Here is a 27984-nt window from a genome sequence, read left to right on the forward strand (position 1 = left end):
AAATTACAGAATAGCAACAGGCTCCATAGAATCAGCTCTGATTTGGAACAGGAGGGTCCTATTTGAGCGTAATCAGCACGGTGGCCTGGCTGTCGACGACTGCCATCAACAATCTTCAACAATGAACGGAGTGATTCAGAATAAAAATTATAGTGGAATCGGCGCTAACGTTGATGCTGAATGCTTGATTGATTGGACCCATTCTGCCCCCCCCCCCACAGCGGCCAGTGATTATTGTGAACATCAGAATGCTAATTATTGGCATCTGTAACTTCAGTGAAGGTGCATGTGACAGAAAGGTGAACCGCACTTCCGCGGTGTGACTTTCTGGGCACGTCGGCCGTACCGGCCGAAGACCAATGGCGGCACTCCTGCGGTCTGCCACCGTGTCTCCCCGCGTTGGCCCGCGGCGATCGGGGGCGGTAGCCGGCTGCCAGAACTCCCCGGGTCTTTTTTGGGGGGGCGGGTGTGGACTTGGGGTGTCACTTGCAGTCGAGCCTTTCGATGAATCATCGCTTGGCCCTGCGGGGCCCGGGCTGGGCCGCGGGACTGTCGTGGGAGAGCAAACGCCGCTGATGTGAGATCAGGAGATTAGCTGCTCGCTCAGTCACAGGGCGGCCTGCGGTTTCCTCCCCTTGATTTCCCCCGGTGCGTTAGCTGTCACCCGCCAAAATTATGTGATCGTGACTGAGGTTGAGGTGTGGAAAGGATCTGGGGAAGCGCAGCCTGGCGTGTCGTGTGCCTGTGAGGAAGATGGCCGCAGTATTGTCTGATGACGGTCTTTTCTGTAGACTGGAACTCATATGGCCCGTGGTTTTATTCACGCTTTTTTTTTTTTTTAAACCTAATTTTTCCCGACTTGTTTGTTTTAATAACTCGTTCCGTTGTGTCTGACCCAGGTAGACACTGTAGAAACTTCTGGAAATTTGCACTTTCATTGTATTGCTTGTGTCGTGGTTTGACATGTACATGATTTTAATCCATTGCCAATTGAACTGGCGCACACTGATGCAACGGCATCAATGTGCAACCTTGTGACCCACTGGTGGAAAGTTCAGTGGTCAGAAAGTAAAAGTTCTGCCATATGTTTCCTCTACCCATGAGCTCAGCCAGTTCATTTCACTGATTAGTTCCACCCCCTTGCAGATTTGTGCTAATTAGCAAATCAAAGTAATAGAGGGCTTCTACTTTCTGTACCTGATTTTTCTACCTCTGCTGTGATTCAAGATTGTTACACTGGGGAACTAGGGACAATGGGGTCGTCATGGCGATCTTCAGTATCGTATCCCAGCAGACACCAGCGCACAGCAGGCCGGTGCCCTCTGACCGGATGACCCTTTCCCCTCTGTTCCCTGGAGCAGGAGCCTCTCCCCTGGTCTGGAGAGGTCACGGGGTCGGTTGGGGGAGTTTGGATGACATCATTAAGGTCAGGGCCAATCGCACAGCTGCGTGACCAGGAAGAATCTGCCATGTTGACCTGCAGCCCAGGCTTCAAAGGCGACTCCACTGCTGCCACATTTAAAAAAAAAAAAAAAAAAAAAAAAAAGTCACAGTTGCTGTTGTGTTGACACAAGAACAGGGACCTCGAGGGTGTGATTTCCTGGATCTGGAATGAGTTGAATCAGCATTGGCAACACTGGGAAATGTAGTCCAACCCCTATGGAAATGGAATATACTGCAATATGTGGACCTATGTGGAAAATATAATGTTAAATATATTTCACAGAAATGTAATATTACTACATCTTAAAGTGGCAATAATTAGTATATTTGCCAATATATTTATGGAGTGTTGCGATATATTTATTTCCATATTTTATAAAATGTATTCCAGTTCCATGAGAGAATATTTATTTTTAACATTTGCAAATAACTTGACAGAAATGGAAGTTCACAGGCTGTGTGGTGTACTCTTACTCTATTTGAAGTAGGTTGCATGATGATGTGTGTATATGCTATATTTACGTAAAGCTGAGAATTCACAAAGATCATGATGGCCTTCAACACTGGCTGTTTGCTGTTTCTGACATTTCCTTTTTGCTGGTTGGCTGTAATTGGTATGTTGAGCAAGCGAGTGAAGAGTTCCCTGTTTAGACTGAAGTACTTTTAGAATTTTCTGCAGTTAGGCTAAATCTGTTCCCACACCCATCACAGCTATGTTAGAGGTGCCTCGTGTTCTGTTTGCATAAGCAAGCATTTCATAAAGGACTACAGAGAAGTTGGTAAATATCAGAGGTTTTATAGCATAGCACAGTTTGTGCAGTGTGAAAGTTGACAGAGACTAAATTATTATAACTGCTGAAGTTATGAAGTCTGATGAAATTCAGTCCATCTTCCTCCTCCTTTATCAGCAAACAGGAACTTTGTGTTGCTGTTCCTGTTTTTTTGTAATTATCTTACTGTTATGCAATACAACTAAAAAAGTGAAATCGTTCTCTGTATCTCACGTAAAGTGTTTAAAAGCTGATTGAAAATTGAGAATGTGTAAAGAGGAAACCATTCGTGCTTGCCATTCAGCAATGTTTTAATTCTTGTTCCCATTTGTGGTGTTATTCATGTTTTTTTTTTTTTTTTTTTTTTTTTCTTCCCCCCCAATACCTTGAGGGGGAAGTACTAATGCATCCATCAAGTCTGAAACCCAGTGCATTACTGTAGCATCCAGTCGTGTTAATCGTGCAGTTTTTAACCAGAGCAATTACCTGACTTGGCTCTCTGACGCGAGGCCCTTTCGGCTGCCGCGCGCGCCCCTGCTGCTCGCAGCGCCGCGCATCGATTGGCTGCAGCCCCCCCCCCCGCGCTAATGCTCAGGAGCCAATCGGCCGAGCTGCTGATTAAGCACATCGGCGCCCCGCCCCGGGCCCTGCTTTGTCTCTCAGGGGGAGAGCCGGGGGGGGGGGAGGGGGGGTGAAATTCGAGTTGCCTTGAGGGCAGAGAATTTTTAAGGATAACCAAACGCTGACGTAAAGTTATCTTCGCTCGCTGTCAGGCGTTTTTTTATTTTTATTTTTTTTCTTCCCTCCTTCCCCCACGTTGCCCTGTTGAGCGGCTATTGATCGGAGTCGTTCTAGAACAATCCGCGACGCTTGCTGTAATGTATATCTCCAGGTGCGCGGTATGAGGTAGTGGTAGGGTGCAGCGGTCTTTGTGGTCGACTCACACCTGAATGCGTGGAAGGAGCGCATGACGTTTCTCCTTCAGTCCAGAGTGCTGTTCGGCAGATATATAACGCTTGAGAAATCTGTCTGATGAAAAACAGGCAGTGGGGAGCGGTCGGGGGTTTTATTTCTGATTATTTCTGATACTGCAGCTGAGCTGGGGGTGCAGCAGCAGCCCTGCAACCACCCCCCCCTCCCCCCCCCATGTACCAGCACTGCTTGATCCTCTAAATGCGTAATTGGGTTTTTTTTTCCGGCTTAATTAACGCTGTTGTTTATGAGCTGGGAGCTGCTCTGAATATTTTATTTCAGACAATCAGTCATCACTGTGCAATGAGCTGAGATGGAACAAAAAACGGAAGTGTTTTTTTTTTTTTTTTTTGTTCCAGCTCTAAAACAGGCGCTGCCTACCCCTGCTTTGGGGGCTATGGTCATTTTTCGGAACCCCGAGGAACCAAATGACTTAATCGCCCCACCCCTTTCTCTTTGTCTTCTCAGGCTTTGGATCAAGATCGAACGGCGCTCCAGAAGGTGAAGAAATCCGTCAAAGCCATCTACAACTCGGGACAAGGTACGAAACCGACCCTGTGGCCTGCTGGTGCTGCCCGTTCCTCTGCGGTTAAGCGTTGGTAAAGCTCCGCCCTGTTTCCCACAGCGGCCAATCCCCCCCGCTGCTCGTACACCAATCATCACAGCCTGTTTCTGCGGCTGGGACCGAACCATTACATTACAGGCATTTAGCAGACGCTCTTATCCATTGCATTGTATCCAGTTATACAGCTGGATATATACTGGAGCAATGCAAGTTACCTTGCACCTTGTACAAAGGCAGTGTCCTACTGGGGAACAGAACCTACGACCTTTAGGTTACAAGACCAACTCCTTAGCCATTACACCACACTGCCGCCCCAGAGCCCCGTGTGATTTGCGTATGCGAGTCTGCTTCAGGGCCCCCGTATAGGGCCCCGTCATCAAGTGGCTTTGGAAGCTATAGCCTTCCACTTCAGCTAACGAAAGCAAGTGGATTTGTGAGACGTTGCCAAATTTTTTGCATCCTTACGACGTATCGGTTGACAAACCAAATGGAAGTCTGCCGTCTCTGCGTTCTGCCTTCCGTTTACCCGAAACAGCCTTTCCTCAGAGTTCGTTGATGTGTCTTAAACCGGGTGCCAGGAGGATCGCGGTTGTTGTCGGAGAGATAAGCCTCTGCTTTGATCAGCGTGGCTCCCTGCGGCAGTGCCACGCGGGAAAGTAGCCTGAGCTAAACTTTGGGGACGGGGAGCTCGGAGGAGGACACGCTCTTCAACCGTAGAGCTCCTTGCCTGGGGGTTACTGTAGGTATTGCGGCGGTTAGAGGCACGATTCCAAAATTGGGGGAGGAAATGAAATCTTCCTTGTCAGGGCCGTTTGCTCAGTTTGTTCCGGAACTTTCCAACTGAAATGGACTTCCTCCAGAAAATTTAATTTTTCGGTCTCAATGGTGACGTGCATTTCAAACGATAATCAAAGGGAACTGTCGGCCATTTTGGAGCAAATATAAGATAAGATGAGCTTGTGTTCTCTCACTGGAAGGGTCAGTGCGAGGCCTCTTATTTACCAATTATTTGCTCATACATAGAGAGCTTTATTCAGTTTTGCCAGTCTTTTTTACTTGTGGGGTTCTGGTGTTGTTTTTGTGTGTAACGAGTGTGACCCTGCCTCACTGTGAAGGCGGAACTAGGGGAGGCCACTCCCCCTGGGGGGGGGGGGGGGGAGTGGCCTCCCCTAGACAGCATGACAGCATGACACGCGCACGCCTGCATGCTGTCTGACCCTCCAGAGAGCTCTGACCACAGAGGTCACCGAGCAAGCCGGGACTTTGGCAGTTGGACAGGACAGCCTTTAGAATGTTTATTAAAATATATTTTTAAGTTATTTAAAAATTTAAAGTTATTTACTTAAAGTCGTTTCCACACAATGCAGCATTGCTCATGTTGAGCGTTGTAAAACTCTGTGCAATAGCACGATGTTGTTCTTGAGGATAATTGTGAGGCAGGTGTCATGAGTCCGGGTGGGGTGGGGTGGGGTGGGGTGAATGGGGGGATCTTGTGGTCCTCTTATGGTCCTGCCCCAGCAAAATTTTACTATTGTCGATCCTGCAATTTGGTGACTTCTGAGAGGCTCGGTGACTAGATGACAACAGATAAAATGAGACATAGGCTACTTTATAGCTTACACCTGCCACATATGTGTTAAGCCAAACTTTCACACATTTGTCCTTATCTGACCTGTCTGTAAAAGTGCAGGGTACATGTGTCGCCCCCCCGCCCCCCCCGTAAATTACGCCTGGTAAATTAGTATGCGTGACACATGCTGTACCAGGCCTTTGGTGATCCATTTGCGGCTTGTGGGATTGAAGCAGATGAGGCCGAGGCGTTGAACCCGAGCTGCCCAACCCTGTTCCTGCAGATCTACCGTCCTGTAGCTTTTCATTTTAGCCCCAACAAAGCCCTATTCCAGCAGATCTCCGTCCTACTTTCATTTTAGCCCCAACAAGCAACTCATTCAACAGCTAAGATCTCGTCTGTAGCTTTCCCACCACAAGACACCATTAAGCTGAATCTTGTTGACTGACGTTGTAGATCCTCCAAACAAGGGTTGTAGTGAAAACCTACTGGATAATAGATCTCCAGGAACAGGGTTAGACAGCCCTGCTTTAAACCAATCATTGGACTCAACCATTTAGTTTATTTTTTGCTTCATTGACACGTGTGCTGATCAGTAATCCAGTGGCGATTAGGCCTAATCCCGAAGCTTTCCCTGAACTGCGGTTCCTGTGACTTTCTCTTCCTTTAAATGAAATGGAGTGCATGGGAATGACAGCAGTCCAATATAGTCAAATGTCTTCATTGTGGCAGTAAATAGGTCTGTGAATGTCAGCTTTGAACTCAACACACAGTTAAAGGTCAGCAGAGAAAGCTTCAGAAAAGCCATTGTCTGAATGTTGGGCGTGGAGAACAAAGCACACGTTATATTAATACGGATTAAATTTCCGGGCCCAGGACAAAATTATGTTATTATTCTCAGGGACAGTAATATTTACCACAAGTCACAGACCATTGCCATCCCACTAGGGCCTGGGACAACGGTCCTCCCCCCCCCCTCCTAAAGGTGGCCCTGAAACAGGTCAGTAGTGAGCTAGCACCAAATAAATCTAAGGAGAAACTAAGCCGTACATATCGGTACAGTTCATTCAGCATATTTGTAATTTAATTATCTACAGGGAGCCTGTATTAGTGGTATTTAACACTTACAAGGCTTGCGTCGAGCTCTTCAACGTATGCGGTCCTCGTGACACAATCTCCATTAATCGGGGATAATGGAGGAGTCCTATTTTAGCCCCTCCTTAATTGGCTTGTCACCGCGCCCTGTCTGGGCCTGGTGGCCATTGGACTGCCTACGTCCTATTATGGGACCGGTCGCATGAAAGAGTAGCCCTTCTGCACCTGTGCATCTACACCTGGCTGCCCCTTTGATGTTCAGCGCGTGTGGATTATTGGACCTCACCTCTGCCCTATCAGTGACCATGGCGAGCTTCCGCAGGCGTTCCAGGGCTCCCATTTTAGGAACTTTTGCTCCTGAAAATTGACTTGCGCTTACCGGATAAATAATTTTGGAGCTAATCTAATATGGATGCATTGGTGTGCTCCTGAATTTCGAAACTTGGGAAACATACTGTTCTCTGGAAAAGATGTTCGCATAGAGCCCCCCCCCCCCTCCCCCCGTTGTGAATTTGTGACATGCAGCATTGAGCATTGTCTGCTCTGGGGAGCAGGGGAATGAGAGCTTGCTGAAGGTGACCTCTGACCCCTGTGTGTGTATACACACAGAGCCGAAGCCTCAGTGCTGGCGTGCGGGCGTGGCCTGCTCTGTGGTTGGTGGGGGGGAAGCGTGTGGATGTGTGGATTATAGGCTTTCCTGAGTGGGCGTTGAGGCTTGTGCTGTCTCTGGGATCGTTGCGTATGGCTGGGACGTTGCGATTTGTCGCTGTCGCGCGGTTCAGTTCTGTGGAGCGGTTCAGCTCTGTGGAGCGGTTCGGTTCTGTGGAGCGGTTCAGCTCTGTGGAGCGGTTCGGTTCTGTGGAGCGGTTCAGCTCTGTGGAGCGGTTCAGCTCTGTGGAGCGGTTCTGCTCCTCTGTGGACGGTTCAGCTCTGTGGAGCGGTTCGCTCTGTGGAGCGGTTCTCTGTGAGCGGTTGGCTTCTGTGGAGCGGTTCATGGTTCTTGTGAGGTTCGCCTGTGGAGCGGTTCAGCTCTGTGGAGCGGGTTCTAGGCTCTGTGGGCGGTTAGCTGTGGAGTTCGGTTCGTGGGCGGTTCGCTCTGTGGAGCGGTTCAGCTCTGTGGAGCGGTTCAGCTCTGTGGAGCGGTTCGGTTCTGTGGAGCGGTTCAGCTCTGTGGAGCGGTTCAGCTCTGTGGAGCGGTTCAGCTCTGTGGAGCGGTTCAGTTCTGTGGAGCGGTTCAGCTCTGTGGAGCGGTTCAGCTCTGTGGAGCGGTTCAGTTCTGTGGAGCGGTTCAGCTCTGTGGAGCGGTTCGGTTCTGTGGAGCGGTTCGGTTCTGTGGAGCGGTTCAGTTCTGTGGAGCGGTTCGGTTCTGTGGAGCGGTTCAGTTCTGTGGAGCGGTTCGGTTCTGTGGAGCGGTTCGGTTCTGTGGAGCGGTTCGGTTCTGTGGAGCGGTTCAGCTCTGTGGAGCGGTTCAGCTCTGTGGAGCGGTTCGGTTCTGTGGAGCGGTTCAGTTCTGTGGAGCGGTTCGGTTCTGTGGAGCGGTTCGGTCGCTGCGTAAGACCGTCCTCTCTGGTGTCGTCCTGTTGTTGCTCTTCTCTCAGCCCTTGTGATGCAGTCTGAAGTTAGACTCCGGTCCTGTAGGGCTGTGCTTATATCTCTCTGCAGATGGATATCTGCAGGGGGTTCCACAAATTCCAGAAGTAGCCAGCTAGGGGTGTTGGAAATGGGGAGGCCAATTGTTCTGATGACATCATTTTTTACCAAAAAAATTAAAAATCCCTAAATACATATCATAAATACATGCATACATACAAGCCGGCTAAACAAAGGTGTGCAGTTGGCCGTTTAGCCGACAGCTGGTGCCTGGGGGAGCGGGTGGGGGGGGGGGCCCAGGTGGGGCTGTGTCTGTCCTCTCTCCCCTGTTGTGCGGAGCCTGGGGTGTGGTGATCAGACGGCTGTATCTGTTACTGTGCGGCGTGGGGCTGAGAGTTTGACACCCATGCATTCACAGACCTGCCCCGTAGCTATAGCAACGTGAGGCTGCGTCAGCGGCGTCCCTTTTGCTTAGGTGGACTTGTATTACCAACATGAATGGATATCGTGCGTACTGACGTTATTTTTCACTAGGCTTTTGCCAGGCAGAGGCTGTAGAAAATCTATGAATTTGTCCCATGTTGCCGAAGCAGTCATGCGAGTCGTCTAAACGACCTCACGTAACCTGCGTTTCGCTATCTATTTTCCCAGTGGCAGTGCTCTCTGATCCATGTGATTCTCAGGCAATCATTAGGCACCTCTAAATCAAGTCCGATCAAATCGATTTTATTTGTATAGCGCTTTTTACAAAAAAACTGCCACAAAGACGCTTTACAGTGTTGTAAAAACTGGGCCTGAACCCCCATATAACAAGCACATGAGGTTAAAAAAAACCACAAAAAAATCCCCAGTGGGGGGAAAAAATCCTCAAATGGTGGCGCGAAGAAACTCCCCCAATGGGAAGAAATCTTGGGGAGGAACCCGGCTGTAGAGGGGGCACCTCTGTAGAGGGCGACCACCGGCCTAATGAACAGGGAGAGACATTTGTAGGCAGGCGCTAACGATGCTTAGCATATCACTGCGCTTCGCTAGTTTTGTGAGAGCTCTGGGACGGTTTGCTTACAGCTGCTGAATTAGCGTCATAAACACCACCTTAGGCCCCAGCAGCAGCAGCTCTTCAGTGTGGACGTGCTACAGAGAGTGGGCCCTCTGCTGGCCACAACGGGCATTGACACGTTTTGCGTGTTTGTGTGCTTTATATTTCGTCTCTAAGAGGAGGGGTGACCTAATAATGTCTCTCGGCCGAGGGGACGGGACACTGTAAAGTTGGAGAATCGAGGCCACGTGAGATCTGAGAATTAGCGAAAGAGCAGTTTTCTACTGGGCATGTCATTCAGTGACCGATGCAAACGTCTGGTCTGAGATCCACGTTACTCTGAACACATTATGAACCATTACGGTTACGGTTGGACTGTTGAGGTCATGATCGTCCTCTTTCTCACCCTTTCTCCTGGCTGACTGAGTAAAACCACACCACCCTAAAAATGTATTTCCCAGTTTTTTTTTTTAATGAGGGCTGAATGACTATCTTGACTCTATCTCAAGAGGGTCAGTCATGAGCCTGTGTTTTGCCTTGTTTAAAGGGATGGCTCTTCCACAGTAGGAGTTAGCTTCACATTACTATTACTTCAGATGCAGAAATGGATTGCCAGTCTCCAACAATCTTTATTTGCCTGTGGTCCTGAAATTAAATTAAACAGAAACTACCTTCCAGTGATCTAAAGTTGTGGAATCACTGTTGCTTGTTAATAGATCAGAATTGGATATTTATAGAATCGAAGGATAAACCAGGTTTAAAGATGGAAATTGAACTGCTTTATAATCTGTCTTGCATTTACAGAGATTATAGTACTTACTGTCTGTAGATACAAGTCTGAATTGAAATATTCTCAATGTAAACAATGAGAAGTGCCCGATTAAGAGTTTAGTTTTATTCAGAGGAATATCATCAAACACCGGGAAATAAAATGAAGGTGAATGAATGTATTCATTGTCCAGGGTAAATATTTGCGACACTGTTAAGACCTTGAGTGCTGGTCTGGTATGTGGGGTTAGGACAGGAATGTACCACCGTCCTTAGTCCTTGAAAGAAAAGGGGCGTTAGCCCCCACAGATCTGAAACGGGCACATGTTGTGTTGTTCATTTATCACTGATTCCCCCCCCCCCCTAACCACATGGATTTCCCCTCCTGTCTACAGAGCATGTGCAGAACGAGGAGAACTACGCACAGGCGCTGGACAAGTTCGGCAGCAACTTCATCAGCCGGGACAACCCCGACCTGGGCACGGCCTTCGTCAAGTTCTCCACGCTCACCAAGGAGCTGTCCGCCCTGCTCAAGAACCTGGTGAGGCTTGCGCCCCCTGCTGGCCGTCCAATGAACGCTCTGTCACAACTGAACACCCCTCCCCCACCTCGTTTGGTTTGAACCAGGGCTGGCCACCCATGATCCTGGTGATCTGCTGTCCTGTGGGTTTTCACTCTCACCTTAACAAAGCACACCTCATGCAACAGCTAGAGACCTCATTGTTGTGCCAATTCGTAGAACCAGATTTGCCAAATTAGGGTTGGAGTGAAACCCTACAGGGTGGTAGATCTCCAGGAACAGGGTTGGGCAGCACTGGTTTAAACCTTTGAGTAGTTGTTTGGAAAAGAATAGTAAACTGGAAAAGGGAGGTTCCATATTTTGCAGACACCTGAGAGGTATTCCCTGGGAGAGGATTGTGTGAATTTCAGGGGTGTGGTAGTATTCTGAACTAGCCTGAAAAATTTAGAAAAGATCAAACAATGAAAAGGTATAGGCTAATATTTTATATCATATATTAGAAAGGCTACATTAATCCAAGTCTCACTAGAACATGTGCTTCGGTATGCCTTTAAACCTTGAATAATTTAAGGCTAGGCGTATTTCTTGCTGTCAGTAGTGCTTTTTTCTTCCTGTCAGTGAAGCACTTTTGGGCCAGGTCGTAAGCAAACCCCAGCGTTGAAGGTCAGCTCTCAGGCCTGTTTGTCACGGGAGTCCAGGATGTGGAATGACGGCATGCAGTCTTTTTTTATTTTATTTTGCGTTCGGTGGAAAAACTCAAACTCCCAAATTCTGACAACAGGGAAAAATACCCCTACCCTCAAGTAAAGAAAAATCCACCTGGTTTAAATCCTGCAAAATAGTCATAATGTTCAGATTTAGATTAGATTAGAAAGCTTTATTATCCATTTCTGGAAATTTGTCTTGGGCTTCGCCATGGTTACATTATATCAAATATAAACACGGCGCAAGACAGGAAAACAGCTCCAGCCACAACATAACTGAGCTTCAAGTACACCAGCTATCAGAGAGCGGAGGTGAGGAGGTGGGGATTAGTAGGTTAGGAGTTTATCAGGGAAGTTGCATAAACATGAAGTGACAAACATATTCCTAGAAATGGTCTTTGTGGCCCCCCAGTATCCTTTCAGAATATTTTATAGAATGTCTCAACGTGACAGGACATAACATAATGATGAGAACAGGTCGTTCAGCCCAACAATGCTCTCCATTTTCCTAACTAAATTGTACCGAGCGCTCCGATTTACCTACAAGCTAGGTAGTCTTCCTCTACCGTCTCCTCCCGTGACTCTTACCTTTGCCGGCGATGATGGAAATTCGTCGTTAATTCAGCAATGCGCGCGGGTAGTAGCTGTGCTCCCTGTCACCTGCCTCGGAATTGGCAGAACCCAAAAAAGCAAAGTGGTTCTTCTCCCCTGTGGGCTTAAAAAAAAAAAGCAGCCCGTCGTCGTCATGGCAGCGGTCGGAGACGGGACGGGGAGGCTGGCCCTTTTGAAAGCCCTCCCTGTATTTGACGGTTACAAGGTCGGACTTGGGTGGAGGCAGCTCCAGCTAAAAGCTATCCTTGGCCGAAAACAGGAAGCCTTCCTCTCGCACCCGAAAACCGTACGCATCCGTAATCTATAGTTAGACGTGCCACAGTTAAGTGGTGTGGAGAATATAAAGCCTGTGTTTGTGGCGACAGGCACACAGGAAGTGACTTCAAGACACGGCGGCAGGAACCTTTTGGTTGAAAGTGGAAGGCACGCTCTTATTTTGATATCGCTCGTAGTAGGCCCCCCCCCCCCCCCCTGCGCGCGACCTTACCGACTTGAAAAGATGAAATGCGCGGTAGGTCCTTCTACCGGAGGAGAAGGACCTGTTATTTTGGCTCATGGTTGCGGTACACCAGTGTTTAGCGTGTCCGCAGAAGGTCCCCCCAAATTGCGGATGCGAAACGAAGCCGGGCCAACACCCCGGCGCGACGATCCGGGGAACGGCGGCGGGAGGAAGGGGGAGAAACGGCGGCGGTTCCCCCGACCCCTCGCTTAGATTTATCGCGGCAGTGCGAGGTGCAGTCAGCGAGCGCCGGGCCCGGAGATCGATTTCGTTTCGCCGCGGCGGCAGTAAAGCAGCTCGTTACGGGCCATTACGCCGTTACTCCTCTGAGGAAACGCCGTACATCTCAAACCCCCCCACCGCCCCCCCCCCCTGCTAATTTGGAAACCCAACCCGAGCCCTCTTTCTGAGGTTCAGCCCTTTCTGCAGTGAAACCAAGACTCCTGTGTGAGGAAGAGAAGAAATATTACGCTGCCTCTCCCCCCTTGTGAAACGTCTCTCTCTCTTGCGGCGGACCGTTTTAAAGACTTCGACGTAACTGCCGAACCCTGTGATTTGACACCTTTCCGCAAGACCCTGGCGCCCTCGTAGTTTGGGTCGACCCTTTTAGTCTTTCCAGAGCTGCAGATTGAAAAGGGGAAAACGGAGGAACGGTGTGGAATTTGGAAGGGGAACTGGATGCTTCACAGCGGGACGTCCTACGGGGATAACCTTGAGCCTCCGCTGACGCGCTAAGGCTGACATTGCTAGCATATTTAGCATAGCATCGTGAGCATGTGCGCACCGTTTCCTCCTTACAGTTCCATTCACATCTAGCCCTGCTGTTGTGGGAATCGATGTGCTTTACATGGGTTAGCTCCATGGTTCTTGGGTACTCCCGTGTATGCTGGTTTTCAGTCAAACCTTTCATTGCAATTCCTGAAGTCTAAAGAGCTTGTAATTGTTTTTAATTTGACTCTGCCAAAGTCTAACGAGCTGTGATTTATTCTCTTAATGCAATATTATGTCAGAAACGCATTCGTGTTTCAAAGAATTAATTTCCATATTAATTTAAGGGTTTTTAAACAGTCAAGTCTAGACAACTAACGCTTTATATTTCTATAATATTCTGCGGCAAATTATTTATTTTGAAACAATTTAAATTGATTCATTAGTAGACCGACAGCTGTGATTAGTGAAGTCTTAAATTCAGATTTTTGCAAATCTTTACACTTTTTACAATTGAGGCCAAATTTTCTTTGAAATTGTACGTCTATTTGATATTCACAGAAATTGGGGCAGCTACACAAGCAGTATCACATGACCTGTTTAAATTTCCTCATCGCTCTCCTCCCATTCAAAGGCTGATCCCTGGTCAGCTGCTGAGCCCGTGGTGCTCTGAATGGGCTGAATGGCTACTTCAGGGCTAGATTCAGTGGTGTAGGGCTGATTCAGGGTTAAATTTAGTAGCATAGGGCCAGATCAGGGGTATAGTCAGGGGTGTAGGGCCAGTTCAGGGCTAGATTCAGTGGCGGAAGGAGGATTCAGGGTTGAATTTAGTGGCACAGGGCCTGATCAGGGGTAGATTCAGGGATATAGGGCTGATTCAGGGTTAAATTTAGTAGCATCGGGCTGGATCGGGGGTAGATTCAGTGGTGTAGGGCTGGATCAGGGGTAGATCAGGGCCAGTTCAGGGCTAGATTCATGGGTGTAGGGCTGGTTCAGGGTTTAATTTGGTGGCATTGGGCCGGTTCAGGGTTGGATTCAGTGACGTGTTCTGACTGAGGGGAACTGACTTTTACTGAGGTACTGACCTTTCCCACCCGCTGGCCCCCAAAGTGCTGATGTGTGCTGTGACAGAGTTGGGCTGTCACTGGGCAGCCTCTGCAGCAGAGGATTGTGGGATTTCCCCCTCTATGGTAATGAGGAAGTCTCATGGCCTGGGATTGGGGCGTGGGGGCGACATGGGGGCGACGTAGCTCAGGAGGTAAGACCGATTGTCTGGCAGTCGGAGGGTTGCTGGTTCAAACCCCGCCCTGGGCATGTCTAAGTGTCCTTGAGCAAGACGCCTAACCCCTAACCCCTAACTGCTCTGGCGAATGAGAGGCATCAATTGTAAAGCGCTTTGGATAAAAGCGCTATATAAATGCAGTCCATTTACCATTTACCATTTACCATTCTACATGGGTCTAATAATAAATATATGTGAAATAAAAAATTAAAAAAACATAATAAAATAAATAATTAAAATAATAGTGTGGTATTATAATTGTTAAATACTGTTTTCATAGTAATATAAAAGTATACACAATGCACATGATTTCTGTAAAGCACATTGAATGGCACTGCGTTTTTGAAATGTGCTATATAAATAAAGTTTATAATCATTATACTACACAGTTAAACGTTCAACGTTAAATCACATCTTAGAGAGTACATGCAGTATGGTCCCAATTGGGCTCTGTTAAGAGTTGAATTAACACTGGAGATTTTACTGTGTTTTTTTTCTGGTGCCTGTGAGTTTGCTGCTGATTTCATTAAGAGTCAGCGCAGCGCAGATTTGATTAAGATTTCCCAGCATGCTCTCGTGAGCAGGCTGTGTGTGTGTGTGTGTGTGTGTGTGTGTGTGTGTGTGTGTGTGTGTGTGTGTGTGTGTGTGTGTGTGTGTGTGTGTGTGTGTGTGTGTGTGTGTGTGTGTGTGTGTGTGTGTGTGTGTGTGTGTGTGTGTGTGTGGGGTGGTGTGTGTGTGTGGTGTGTGGTGTGTGCGTGTGTGCGTGTGTGCGTGTGTGCGTGTGTGCGTGCGTGCGTGGTGCGTGCGTGCGTGCGTGCGTGCGTGTGCGTGCGTGCGTGCGTGCGTGCGTGCGTGCGTGCGTGCGTGCGTGCGTGCGTGCGTGAAACGGATGAGCAGCGTGCGGCTCGTTGGGGTGGATCCGCGCGGCCCCTGGCGCTCATAGTTAGCGAGCGCGCTGGCAGAACTGAGATAGAGGGGGCAGACGCGGGCTCTGTGCTTCATTTGCCCCGAAATGTCACGTTCCTGGCAGGTGTGGCGGAAATTCTGGAGGGAAAATAAATAATTAAAATGGTGAGCAACGATCAGTTTTCAGCGGTGTTGGCGGGGCGGACCGGGATTCAGACTCTACAAATACACAGCACGTGCATTCTGCTATGCCAAAATACTTGGGATTTTGAGTACAGGAGTTGAAGCTACTATAGATTGTCACTGGGATTCACTGGTCCTCTAGTGGTGGGATTGTCTTTCTTTTTTGGGGGGTTGGATGGGGATAGTCTTTGGCGTCTGGCTGCAGGTTGGCCGATCTTTTAAATGTTCTGAAATGTTTGATGTGAGAGTATTTTACGCTGGTTAAAAAAGACAAAAAAATCACAAACTGTGCTGGTGTTTGGTGGTATTGGGCTGTGACATCACTTCCTGTTTAGGTAGCAGATTTATTGCATGTATACAGGCTGGGAGGCCCTGTTGCGGCAGTGCTGTGTCAGTCCTTGGGAGAGACGGAGGGGTTTCCACAGGCGCTGCTGTTCTCTGTTAATGGAGCCTGTCCCTGTAGTGGGGTTTACTGACATGCCTGACTGACCCCCCCCACCCCCCTTCTTCCACAGCTCCAGAACCTGAGCCACAATGTGATCTTCACCCTGGACTCCCTGCTGAAAGGGGACCTCAAAGGAGTAAAGGGGGTAAGATTTCGGCGTCCTCAACCCCCTTATTTTCAGATTATCAGACCCCGGGCCCTCTCGCTTGGTGCGGCTTGCTTTGGCCTACAGACGTATGCCTGGTTTAAACCTGGAAAGATTGACTCCAGCTTTGTTTAAACTGACACAAGTTGTCAGAGAAGTGATAAAACATTGAACATCCGCGAGAATGACTCGGCATTCTGTGAGCTGTTTTCATGATGGCTATGGGGAATATGGGAGATAGAAATGACAATTTATATTCTCTGAGCTTTCTCATGCCTTATTATACGATAACACTGTGCTTTCTACTTAGCTTAAGCACATACACCATTTATATTCATTGATGCTTTGTTATTATTTTGAAGCTGTTCGATGCCAGAGGCTGTCTACTTGTTTTTGATTGGCTATTGATTTAATGCCCCTTTGGGGCTAGTAAACTAGATTTTTAATGGCTTTTCTTTTCACACTCTTCTGTTGCGTATATGTACTTGTGTGTAATGTATTTGCTATAGTTGGCAGATTTTCTTGGGGTTAAAAAGACAAATGAAAAATATAGTTTGAATGAAAAGTCAGACTCAAAGTCTGAGAGTGGCAATACTTTCCCAGAAATTACATTGCTGGCTACATGCCTGTAATGCAGTCTTAACCAGATCGACTTACACAACTTTTACACAACATTTACATTGCATCCAGTTATACAGCTGGATATATACTGAAGCAATGCAGGTAAAGCACCTTGCTCAAGGGTACAACAGCAGTGTCCTACCCGGGAATCGAACCTGCGACCTTTCGGTTACAAGCCCAGCTCCTTACCCATTATACTACACTGCTGCCCCATGTTGATTTGTTTCGTATGAAGACACCTGCAAATTAAGTATTTTTCTTATATTATATTAGTTCTGATTTCCACTGCCGTTTGCTCATTTCGGGTTTTTTATTTTCTCCCCAGGATATCAAGAAGCCGTTCGATAAGGCGTGGAAAGACTACGAAGCCAAGTTGTGAGTCGCCGACGCGTCTGTGAGCCGCGTCTGTGAGCCCGTCTGCGAGTGTGCGGGCGTTGGCTGGAAATGGCTCGTCTCTCGGCGGCAGGCCGCGCTCCGCTGTTCGCAGAAGCTCCGCGTTCCGCGCCGCGCACGGCGTTGGATCCGTCAGCGTTGTGTGAAAAACGATCTCGCGTTCATCACAAAAAAAAATGTGTTAATAAGGTTCAGAGATATTAGTGCTGCTCAGATATGGCACGAAGATATTAGCGCTGCATTTGTATGCCGAGAAGTGCCTGCTCAATGCTTTTGTATTTGCGCGACTGAATACATTACAAATAGGGCAGCTCCGGACAAATTCAGTTCTAAACGTCTAGCACGTCATGGCCGTGATTGATTGATTGATTGATTTCTTGGCTAAGCCAATAGAACACAATCAGCCTGGGGTGGGAGTGGTTTAACCTGTTGAGGTGTTGGACATTCAGACCACATGTATTCTAACTGAACATTCTAATGTTGATGTAACAATCACTGCTGGTAATTGAAAGCAATGGAGTTGTAGAACACGGACTTAAAGTTCTGAAAAAACATTCCAAAAGTCTTTCTCTTCAAAGGGTTAAGAGTCACCCAACATTCCCACTGGGGCATGCTGGGATCCCACAGGTCTGTCATCAGTGACATGTGCCTCTCTTAAAATTGGCGCTAACTCTCTCTTACGCTGTGTGAATCAAGGCTTGCAGCTACTGTACATTCACGGGAGGGATGCCTGCACTTCAGCTGCAGTGCCCCTGGTTTCACTCTACATTTGGGGATTAAATCTTGTTTAAGAAAGAGATAAAAATTGTAATGGCTAAACAAATAGCCATCTGTTGTGTGTTTTATTTGGATTATGGGTATCGTATCTGTTGGGCTACCCATTCACAAACAGAATCAAAAGCACAGCATTAGTCGTTCAGTCCTTATCTACTGGGCACGTATTTCCTCTTCTCTCATTGATGAAGGAGCTCCATTTCAGTAGTGGAAAAGATAAATGATAACTGTCAGCCCCATTATTTTTCATTAAATTGACTGAAAAGCAGACAGCGAGGCAATATATTTAATATTACCCCTGGAAAATAAGATGGAAATTATGAACTGTGGACTACTGTGCTATATCTGCAAGTTGTTCTATATAAGTGAAGCTGTCAGTTTTCCCAGAAGCACTTTGTGCTGGGAGAGCTGGCTCCCCCCCCCCCCCCAAATTCGGGAGTTTTCCTGATTCGGGAGTCTTCCTGATTCGGGAGTCTTCCTGATTCGGGAGTCTTCCTGATTCGGGAGTCTTCCTGATTCGGGAGTCTTCCTGATTCGGGAGTCTTCCTGATTTTCCAGCACGAAGATCGAGAAGGAGAAGCGGGAGCACGCGAAGCAGCACGGAATGATCCGCACCGAGATCACCGGCGCCGAGATCGCCGAGGAGATGGAGAAGGAGCGCCGACTCTTCCAGCTGCAGATGTGCGAGGTGAGCGCCGGGGGGGTCGAAGGTCGCGGAGCAGGGTCACAGGAAGCACGCGGTGCTGCCCGTGGAGTCTGTGGAGTCGTGAGCAAAACAGCACAAGCAGAGCCTTTTTAAAGAGGAGAAGCGTCCACTCTTAGTTTGTATTCAAGCGCTGTGTAACTGAAGTCTGCACCCCACCAGTGCCAAACACAGATTGGGAATAATTAACATAATATTTTGACACTGTTTTCTAGCTGATCCGGTAGGTTAGTTTCCAGCGACAAAGTGGCTTTCCACCAAAATGTTGACATGTTATTGTCTTCGATGTGCCCAGAGGGAAGATGTCACTCCACTGGTAGCCAAGACAACTCGTATTAGAGCCTGGTAAACTGTGGGTGCTTCAGAGATAAAACACACACATGATCACAGCCCGACGGGTTTTAGCCCTCCTTTCATATGCTGCAGCACTGGCCCAGTGTTAAAGGGCTCAGTCTAATCTGGAGCAGAGACACTGTAACACTGGTCCAGTGTTAAAGGGTTCAGTCTAATCTAGAACAGAGACACTGTAACACTGGTCCAGTGTTAAAGGGATCAGTCTAATATGGAGCTGAGACACTGTAACACTGGCTCAGTGTTAAAGGGTTCAGTCTAATGTGGAGCAGAGGGGCTGTAACACTGGCTCAGTGTTAAAGGGTTCAGTCTAATGTGGAGCAGAGGGGCTGTAACACTGGCTCAGTGTTAAAGGGTTCTGTCTAATGTGGAGCAGAGGGGCTGTAACACTGGCTCAGTGTTAAAGGGTTCAGTCTAATGTGGAGCAGGGAGACCGCGCTGACAGATGGCTCGGGGTTATTTTGCTCTGTTGAAGTGTCCTCTCTTTCCTCCCCTGTGTTCCATAACCAGATAATAAATGAATAAACAGTGAATAAATTCCCCCTCATCCTAGCAGCATCCACGGCATTTAAGAATGCGCACGCGCACGCACACGCACACGCACACATACACATACACACACACACACACACACACACACACACACACACACACACACACACAACTCAGCCACACTCGGTTGAATAGAGAATACAGAAGCATTAGCCTGAAATGAAAATCAGGATAAGATTATATATTATTAATCTCTTTGGACAATATCTTCTTAAGGCCATAGCAGTTGTGTTTTTGTATTATGGTAGCATACAGATTTCATAGGGACTGTTATTTCTGCTGTCATACTCAAATTGTAGGAAGTCCTAGTCACTTATATTCCCGGATTTGTTTTGGGTAGAATGGCAGGTTAAATCATAGTCTCCTGAACAGACTATTTTTAATTTATCAATTTCAGAAGCCAAACTCACCAGCAAAGCTGCTTGGAGATACTAGTGACTTTATTGATTCATGTACAAATACAATTTGTCACATTTTTCATTCATAAGTTGCTGTCTGTGCTCATCTACTTATTCTGTGAATGTGTAAATAAAATTGGTTGCAGTTTGCAGTTTACCAGCATTGGCTGGTAAAATATCAGTTATTGATATTGGCCTCCGAAATGTCCACATTGTGCAGTTCAACTTTTTATAAGTCACTAATGGCATCTTAATGTTCTGTTCTTGTCCCCCATATTTGGTCGTCCAGTACCTGATCAAAGTGAACGAGATCAAGACCAAGAAGGGGGTGGACCTTCTGCAGAACCTGATCAAGTATTACCACGCGCAATGCAAGTGAGTAGTCCCGCCCTACTTCCTGTTCCTGCTTCTCAATGGCTTGGCAGGTGTGACCTACACCCTCATAGATTTCACATTCAGTATGAGAATATTATATCTGCGTTCCATTTGTGGAAATGTTTCGTCTTATAGTTGGTGGTGTTCTGTTTAGCAAGGTGTTTTTTTACTGGAAAAGGGCAAGCTGGAGGTCCAGTGTTTGGAGGTCAAATGAACTGGCTCACCACAGAACGTTGAGGATTACTAGTATCTTTTTGGGATTTCTGTTGGTTCTCAGGTCAGGACGAGTACACTGGCTGTTTAGAGGTCAAACGAACAGACTCACCATAGAGCGATGACATATATTACTAGAATCATTTTGGGATATCTGTTGGTACTCTGGTCAGGACGAGGATGCTGGCTGCTATTTTGCTCTCAGCTGCGCTGTGCTGAGCTGGTTTTGGGGGCTATATAAAGCCCGTGAAGGAAGCTGTAATCGTGTGGTTTCCCGCTGTGGCTCTGAACCGGACTTCTTTTGCCTCCAAAACACACCCTGTAGCATAAGGAATGCTCATTTCTGTTTTTGCAGTCATTTTAGAGATCGCGCGGATGCAAAAAAAAAAGAAAGGTAGAAATTTCACGGATAGGACGCTGTGTTGGATTATGTGTTGTGACTTTTTCACGACTCTGTAAAGTCAGCAGAGACTCCCAGCGGACGCAGAGCCGTCAGCGTGACAGCGTTTCTGCGGAAGAGCTGTCATCGCGCTGCGCGGTTAGACTCTGCAGCTCCGAAAAAATCCCATCAGCTGCGGGTCCCTAATCGAGACCGTTCTCAGGACGAAACGTGAAGCACGGGGACAGGGAGGGGCATGATGGGTAATTCCCACTTAAGCGATCCTCATTGTTGAAATAGACCCCCCGGGCGGTTATTTCTCACAGTCCCTAAAATCATTGTTCTGAATCAATGTTTAATTGGAACTGATTAATAAAAATAAAGGGAAAGGGGTTTATCTACGGACGTGGAAATCCATTACGAGATGACTTGGATGGAGTGGTTAAGAGGAAAGCGTAATGATAGACAGAGCCAGTGACGAGGAGGGGCGGGATGGATCTGTCCGGGGGGGGAGAGGGAGGACTCTGAAAGTGACGCGTCGCGCTGGCTGTTGCCGGGCTGGCTGTTGCCGGGCAGGGCGCTCGGCTCGTCTTGTGCAGTGGGGGCTCCCAGACGGAGTGATTTACTGCGCAGTTTAGACGAGAGAGTGAGAACGAGGGAGAGATAAGGGCTGGAGAGAGAGAGAGAGAAAGAAAAGACGTTAGGCGGTCCAAATATGGTACGTACGGCTGAACCATTCCCCAGTCACCTTACACACACACAGAGACACACAGTCATGCTATCTTGAATGGGAAAAAATGACCTAAGTCTGCGTATGCTAATACACATCAATCCAAAATACAAGGAATATATGTTTAAGATCGACTATCATCATTTTCATATTTATTATAGTTGTCCTGTAGGTTGAATTTTAATTACATTTTTAATAAAAACCTATCACTCCTACCAGGAGTGTCGATTCAAGCTTCTCCAGCCTTCACAAGCTGGTTTCAGCCAATCGGGTGTGATCATGGTGAGTCAGGTGGTGTGCAGCAGAATGCCACGGCAACAGAAGTCAGCAGGCAGCGGAGTCTTTTAGCCGGTCCGCCGGGTTCTGTTACAGATTTACCGCAAGCCCGTGAGATCCATCAGAGGCGTCAGGATGATGGAGCTTTGGCACTTTTTTTTTTTTTTTCTTTCCTCGACAGGCAGTGGCGGGGAAGAATAAATATCTCCGGGAACGTGGGAGCAATCTTTATTGCGTTCGGTTTGGGGCTTTTCCCTTAAAGCCTGTGTGCCTTTCAGTTTCTCTGTACAGGGCTCCTGTTCCTGTCTCCACATAGACTGGACACTGATTCAAATGAAATGTTTTTGAGGAAGGGCTTCAGTTCAGCGGCTGATACCGTTGGTGTGCGATGGGTGAAATCGGATGCATACATTTACCTGCATTTGCATCGCCAATGAGGTCAGAGCACTGGCGATAAGAGTGCAAATTGTTTTCCTAGCAGGTTTTTTGAAGTAATGCTAATTATAGTTTTTTGTTAACGACGTTTGGATTATAAATAAGCTGTCGCTCGCGCTTACTCTTAACAAACTCGTACGCTCTCGCTCACATGCAGCAGGCAGCCCCACCCCCCTGTGGCCTTCTCTGGCCTTGCAGTGGATGTTATGTGGGCTGGGCTTGTTTACATTACATTACATTACAGGCATTTAGCAGACGCTCTTATCCAGAGCGACTTACACAACTTTTACATAGCATCTTACATTGTATCCATTTATACAGCTGGATATATACTGAAGCAATGCAGGTTAAGTACCTTGCTCAAGGGTACAACGGCAGTGTCCTTACCCGGGAATCGAACCTGCGACCTTTCGGTTACAAGCCCAGTTCCTTACCCACTGTGCTACACTCCGTCCTTGTTTACTACTTGAATCGAAGGCCTAAGAAAGCCAGGTTTCTGTTGGTGGGCCGGGGGGGCGGGACCGAGTAGAAACAGGACAGCCCAGTGCAGTAATGGGGACACTGTGCTTCAGGATGTTTTGTATGTATTTTTGTTGTGTTTTTTTTGTCTTGGTGGCATGAGAATTAAGTCTAGGCGTGCCGCCAAGGGCACACTAGGTCTCCGGGAAATCCTGAGGTGAATCACCCCGTCCGTCCGTCCGTCCGTCTGTCTGTCTGGAAAACACAATCTGAGGAAACTTGGCTTTTGCAGCTGCTGTCCCAGTTTTGTTTATTTTAGGAAAATAAAACTGAGGCAGACTCTGTTGCTGGGAAAATGTTCCTCTTTCAGTCACTGTCTTTGGTACTTTGAGGTATTGTTTTGGCAAAGACTGCGGTGTTGGCCGAAGACCAGCTTACATACTGTACCTGTCCGTAACATACCTATAGCAGCTAACACACCTATCCGTTGAGCTCGCTGCAGCACGTAGCAGCTAACACACCTGTCTGTTCAGCTCACTGTAGCATGCAGCAGCCAACACACCTGTCTGTTCAGCTCACTGTAGCATGTAGTAGCTAACACCTGTCCGTTAAGCTCTCTGTAGCATGTAGCAGCTAACACACCTGTCAGTCAAGCTCACTGTAGCATGTAGCAGCTAACACACCTGTCTGTTCAGCTCACTGTAGCATGTAGCAGCTAACACCTGCCCGTTAAGCTCACTGTAGCATGTAGCAGCTAACACACCTGTCTGTTCAGCTCACTGTAGCATGTAGCAGCTAACACCTGCCCGTTAAGCTCACTGTAGCATGTAGCAGCTAACACACCTGTCAGTCAAGCTCACTGCAATATGTAGCAGCTAACACACCTGCCCGCTGAGCTCTTGCTGCGTGTTGCAGTACTAATACTTTAGGTGATCTCAGAATAGATTCCAGCCTTCTGTGTCTCTTCTTCTGGTACATTTGCTCTGGAGGACAATCGCTGTGCCCGTCCCTGAGGGGTAACATGCCGATGACCCGGAAGTAGAACAGTAGATGCCACACTGAAGTTTCCCTGCCTATCTAGGGCACCAAGGAGAGAGGCCCAACTCTACAGCCCGATTCCGTCCGACTATCTCACGTCACAGTTCTTTTATCTTGCATGCAAAATGGTGTCATGGAGCAGTTTTCATTTCCATATTATTATTAGTTTTCGTGTGCATGTCAGTGCCTGAGAGGAAGCTCAAGGGTATAAAGTTTTAGCTTCGTGAGAATCGCTGAGCTGGGAGAGCTGCTGACTCTGGCAGCCTGCTGTGCTGTTCAGGCCTAGTGTTTACAGTATGTGTGCGTTGATTTTGGTTTTTAATGTGCGCATACAAGCTGGATTACAGCTTTCTGCTCTCCCAATGGCTGCTTAATATCCATCAGTTTTAGATTAACTTTAGTCTGTCTGTTAATCAAGCGGCACACGTTCTGCAGTCAGCAGTTCCCCACACACACACAAAGAATTGGGGGTAAGAATTGTGAAGAGAAAGTGCGGCTGACTTCCAACAGCTGACTGAACGACATCCATCTTGTTTCAGCTTTTTCCAGGATGGCCTGAAAACTGCGGACAAGCTGAAACAGTACATCGAGAAACTGGCAGCCGACCTGTATAATGTAAGCACGGATGAGCTCAAACAAAACCTCTCATCTGACGTTTCTGAATAGAAGGGCTGATCTTTATTCGTGCAGACTGTGAATATGCTAGATAAATACTGTAATGAAGTAGAAAACAAGACTGCTAATGAGTCTCATGTAGATTTGTTGTCATGTAAACTTATGTTTTTAGGTTTTTTGTGCTTTGTTTTTTCATAGTGAAGAGCACGTAAAGTCTAAAGGCTTTTAAAGATTTGGCACTACATAGTTCTGTTATTTAATCAGAAAACAAGCCACTTTAATTTGACGTGAAGTACATAGAAAAATATGTAGTTCGATGCTGTGTAACAGGGCTGCCCCACCCTGTACCTGGAGATCAGCCATCCGGTTTTTCACTTCAGAAAGAGAGGTCTTTGTCTTTGCTATGAAAGAGGTAAGAGTGGAACACCCCTTGCCCAAAGCTGGTGTGTCCCGAACCGTGGGTGAGCCCTGTCCTCCTCTGCCCCCTAGATTAAACAGACGCAGGACGAGGAGAAGAAGCAGCTGACTGCCCTGCGGGATCTCATCAAGTCCTCTCTCCAGCTGGACCAGAAGGAGGTGGGCAGATAGCGACCTTGGCTATTATTATCCTGTTAATATGTTATTATTATTAGTATTATTATTACTGTTTGTGTATGTATATATATTATAGTACGTACCTGGATGTGTATACGTATGTATGCAATCACATTATTCTGTTATTACTGCTTGTCATCTGATGTTTCCACATGTTCCTTGTCATGCTTTGGCAATGCAAATGCAAATTTTGTCATGATAATTAAGGAATTTGAATATGAATTTGAGCGGAGCTTCATCGAGGGGGAAGCAGAGGTGGACAGATCACTGGGCCTCTGTGTTAGGCCTGTGGCCTGTGCTTTAGCTAAGCCAGAGGTGGGCATTTGAGGACTTCGTCTGTTTCTGGTTTCCATGCCAACTTCTGCCCTTAATCACTCAATTAGCCCTATCATTCACACCATCTGACATTTCAGCTACCTTTCTCTAAGCGCATGGATGACAGCTGAAGACTGTTCTTGTGTCCCTGTATGAAAGGTTTTACAGACTGATCCGTTCTACAGAGTGAACCAGTATTGATGTGTGCAGCCAATTAGCTAATTTAGCCAGGGGAAATTTGGTGGAAACAAACCTGTGTACACACTGGACGTCCAGGCCCGGAACTGCCCACCCCTGAGCTAAGCTGAGCTATTCATATTAGTCTGGGCAAAGAGCTTGTTTTAAAAAGATTAATGTGGTTAGGTTGTTCTTTAATACGGTTTCTCTTGCCTTGAAAATGATATAGTGTGCTATGGCTCTGCAGGCATGGACTACTGCTGGGCACGCCTAAGATGATGCTTGTTAAGAATGAGAGAGTCTGAAATTTTGCACTGTCCTCTCAAAATGCTAATCCATGCTTTGGGCAATGGGGAGCCTCCGGCCTACTTATGAAATCAAGGTCACGTAACAGAAAGGGCTAGAAATTTCCGCAAATCCAATTTTTTTTTTGTGTGAACCCTGTTCATCCACGGCGAGGGGAATTTACAGATGGCCCCCCTGGGTTTCGATGCGTCGCTGTTCCCGGGTGTGTCTGGGCTGCCAAATCGTTACAGGGTCTCTTAGAGGGTTTCTGGGACATAGCACACGAGAGACATTTTGCTTCCCTGTTCTCAAGAATGCGATAATCATCTGCCTTTTCCGAAGGCAGTCAAGACCGTTCAGGGTAAATAAAATAAAAGCGATGCTCAGACAAAACAGCCTCTCTCAACGCGACGCAAACATCGCCGGCGAAAAACCTTTTTACGCGTGCGTCACTCAGGCCTGCAGCCGAATTCCGAAAACAACACAAAAACGGCGTCCACCTGGAGACCCGCTAGAAATAACGCAAAAAATAAGACAGTGTAGTAGATTTAAGTTTTTTTATTTTTTAATAAATTAGCAAGAAACCTGTTTTCACTTTGTCATTATAGGTTATTGTGTGTAGACTGATGAGAATAAAAAGGAATTTAAAGGAGTACCATGGTGATTTTCACACTTTCTCGGTTTTATGTGCTATTTGCACAAGAGGTATTGAAGAAACACAATGAGCAAAGTATTAAATATGTCCGTTCTGTATTTTTGGAGAAATATGCGTTTTAAATTCATCGTCCTATTTTCAACCGGTTGAGAAAGTTGTCATTTTGCTACGTCACTAATACAGTAACTACTCCCATTTCCACGCCCGGTAAAGAAATCTGACAGCACACACCGTCCTGCTGTTCAGACAATGCAAATATTTGACTAACGTTAGGTTCACTCAAATTAGAGTGCCTTTAGATTATTTCTGGTTATATTCATTTAGCTAGCTAGCTAACGTTAGCTAGCTAGGAGGTTTGCTTTCATAAGACAATGTTATCGATAACGTTAGCTTGCTAGTTTGCTTTTATGAGGACGTTATAGTTGTGCTTTTATCTTAACTTGGCTAGCTAGATATAAAAATTATAATTGGATATAAGTCAACGTCCTTACCTTAGCTATCTACCGATACTTGATATACTAGCCCTACTAAGCTAGCTAGCTTGTGAAAATTCAGTCTCCCAAAGAGAGCGCGTATCATGAGGGTAGCTATGGAAACGGGGCACGGTCTGTCAATCATAGCTAACTGACAGTTCTCATTACCACGCCCAGACGGTTCGGGTGAATTTTTATCGTGGGAAATTTAGGCTTAGAAAAATACGTTTTAAAGTGCATTAAAATGACTGAAGAATTAAAAAATTATGCACATTTGTTTTGTTGTTGCCTGAAGACAACTGGGAAGTGTCACGTTCAACCACCATGGTACTCCTTTAATCCCATTTTATAATAAGGCTGTAACGTAACACAATGTGGAAGAAGTGAAGGGGTCTGCATACTTTCCGAAAGCACTGTGCATCTGCGGCAAGGGCTTAATTTGAGAGAAAATATTCGCTGATGGTGGCTGCAGGAACAATATTCCGCGTGGCACTCATTTATTTAACCCTTATTTAAGATTCTCGGTGACAGTTGAGGGTAAGGAACCCTCTTTCTCAATGGGGCCGAGATCGCAAGAGGTATAAGAAATAAAATAAATAAAAGGGCGTAAACCGACCGATGGCCCGCGCGCTCCAGAACAGACGGGCAGTACGCCGGAGCGCCCCGGCTGGCTTTCGGCGACTCTCGTATCCCCCAGAGGATCACCGCCGCGGCCTCTGCCCACGCGCCGGTGGAGGAGCAGAGCTGTCATGTCCAGCCGCGGGAAGTACACGCCGCCGCCGCTACATCCTGCCGCCGAATTAAGATTTAATTGGATAAATTAATTCCCGCTGCTCCCGGCGTGGGTGACGGTCGGACTCGAGTGTTCCCTCCGAGCCATTCCCCCCCCGTCCCCCCAGTTCTAATTTGCGCTGTAGCCCCGGCCTCTAACAGTTGATCTAGCCGCGCTCTGTCCGTATTCGGTTTGTTATCCTTCCCTCAAGATGTACCGCAACCAAAATAAGATCAGGGCTTGAGTGCACTTCAGTTTTTAAAAAAAAGTGTCTGTGAAAAGAATGAGTCATTCAGCGATGATCTCAACCTTTGGGAGAAAACCAGCATGAGAATAAATTCATTTAGGCCTGTGTTAGGAATCAAATTATGCCGGGCAGATTTGATTCTTGTCGGAGTGCACTTCACTTTAGTAAATCAGACGAGACCAAGTCTTCAGATTTGTAAGGTGAAGTAACAAAAAATCCGAAAGGTTGGCCCACGGCGCCCAGTAGCTAGGGTTTGGTACCGAAACCCGGTACTACTGTGTCATCGACTCGATTACAACCACTACCTACCGCACTGAGTCACAATGCAGATTTCGGTGCCT

The 27984-nt window shown here is 47.2% G+C and overlaps 1 protein-coding gene across 10 annotated transcripts in view; it reads left to right on the forward strand.

Annotated features, from left to right (window-relative positions):
• The window catches only part of asap1a (ArfGAP with SH3 domain, ankyrin repeat and PH domain 1a), a 106841-nt gene that overhangs the window by 47865 nt on the left and 30992 nt on the right, over positions 1-27984 (forward strand). For all 10 annotated transcript variants that reach the window (XM_064346234.1, XM_064346236.1, XM_064346235.1 and 7 more), the window contains 8 exons: positions 3654-3726; positions 10205-10350; positions 15739-15813; positions 16760-16809; positions 18160-18289; positions 19895-19980; positions 24050-24125; positions 24615-24701. In XM_064346234.1, coding sequence (XP_064202304.1) covers positions 3654-3726; positions 10205-10350; positions 15739-15813; positions 16760-16809; positions 18160-18289; positions 19895-19980; positions 24050-24125; positions 24615-24701 — 723 coding nt within the window. The remainder of the gene's footprint in view (positions 1-3653; positions 3727-10204; positions 10351-15738; positions 15814-16759; positions 16810-18159; positions 18290-19894; positions 19981-24049; positions 24126-24614; positions 24702-27984) is intronic.

This window comes from Anguilla rostrata, chromosome 8, assembly GCF_018555375.3.
Source record: "Anguilla rostrata isolate EN2019 chromosome 8, ASM1855537v3, whole genome shotgun sequence".
NCBI lineage: Eukaryota > Metazoa > Chordata > Actinopteri > Anguilliformes > Anguillidae > Anguilla > Anguilla rostrata.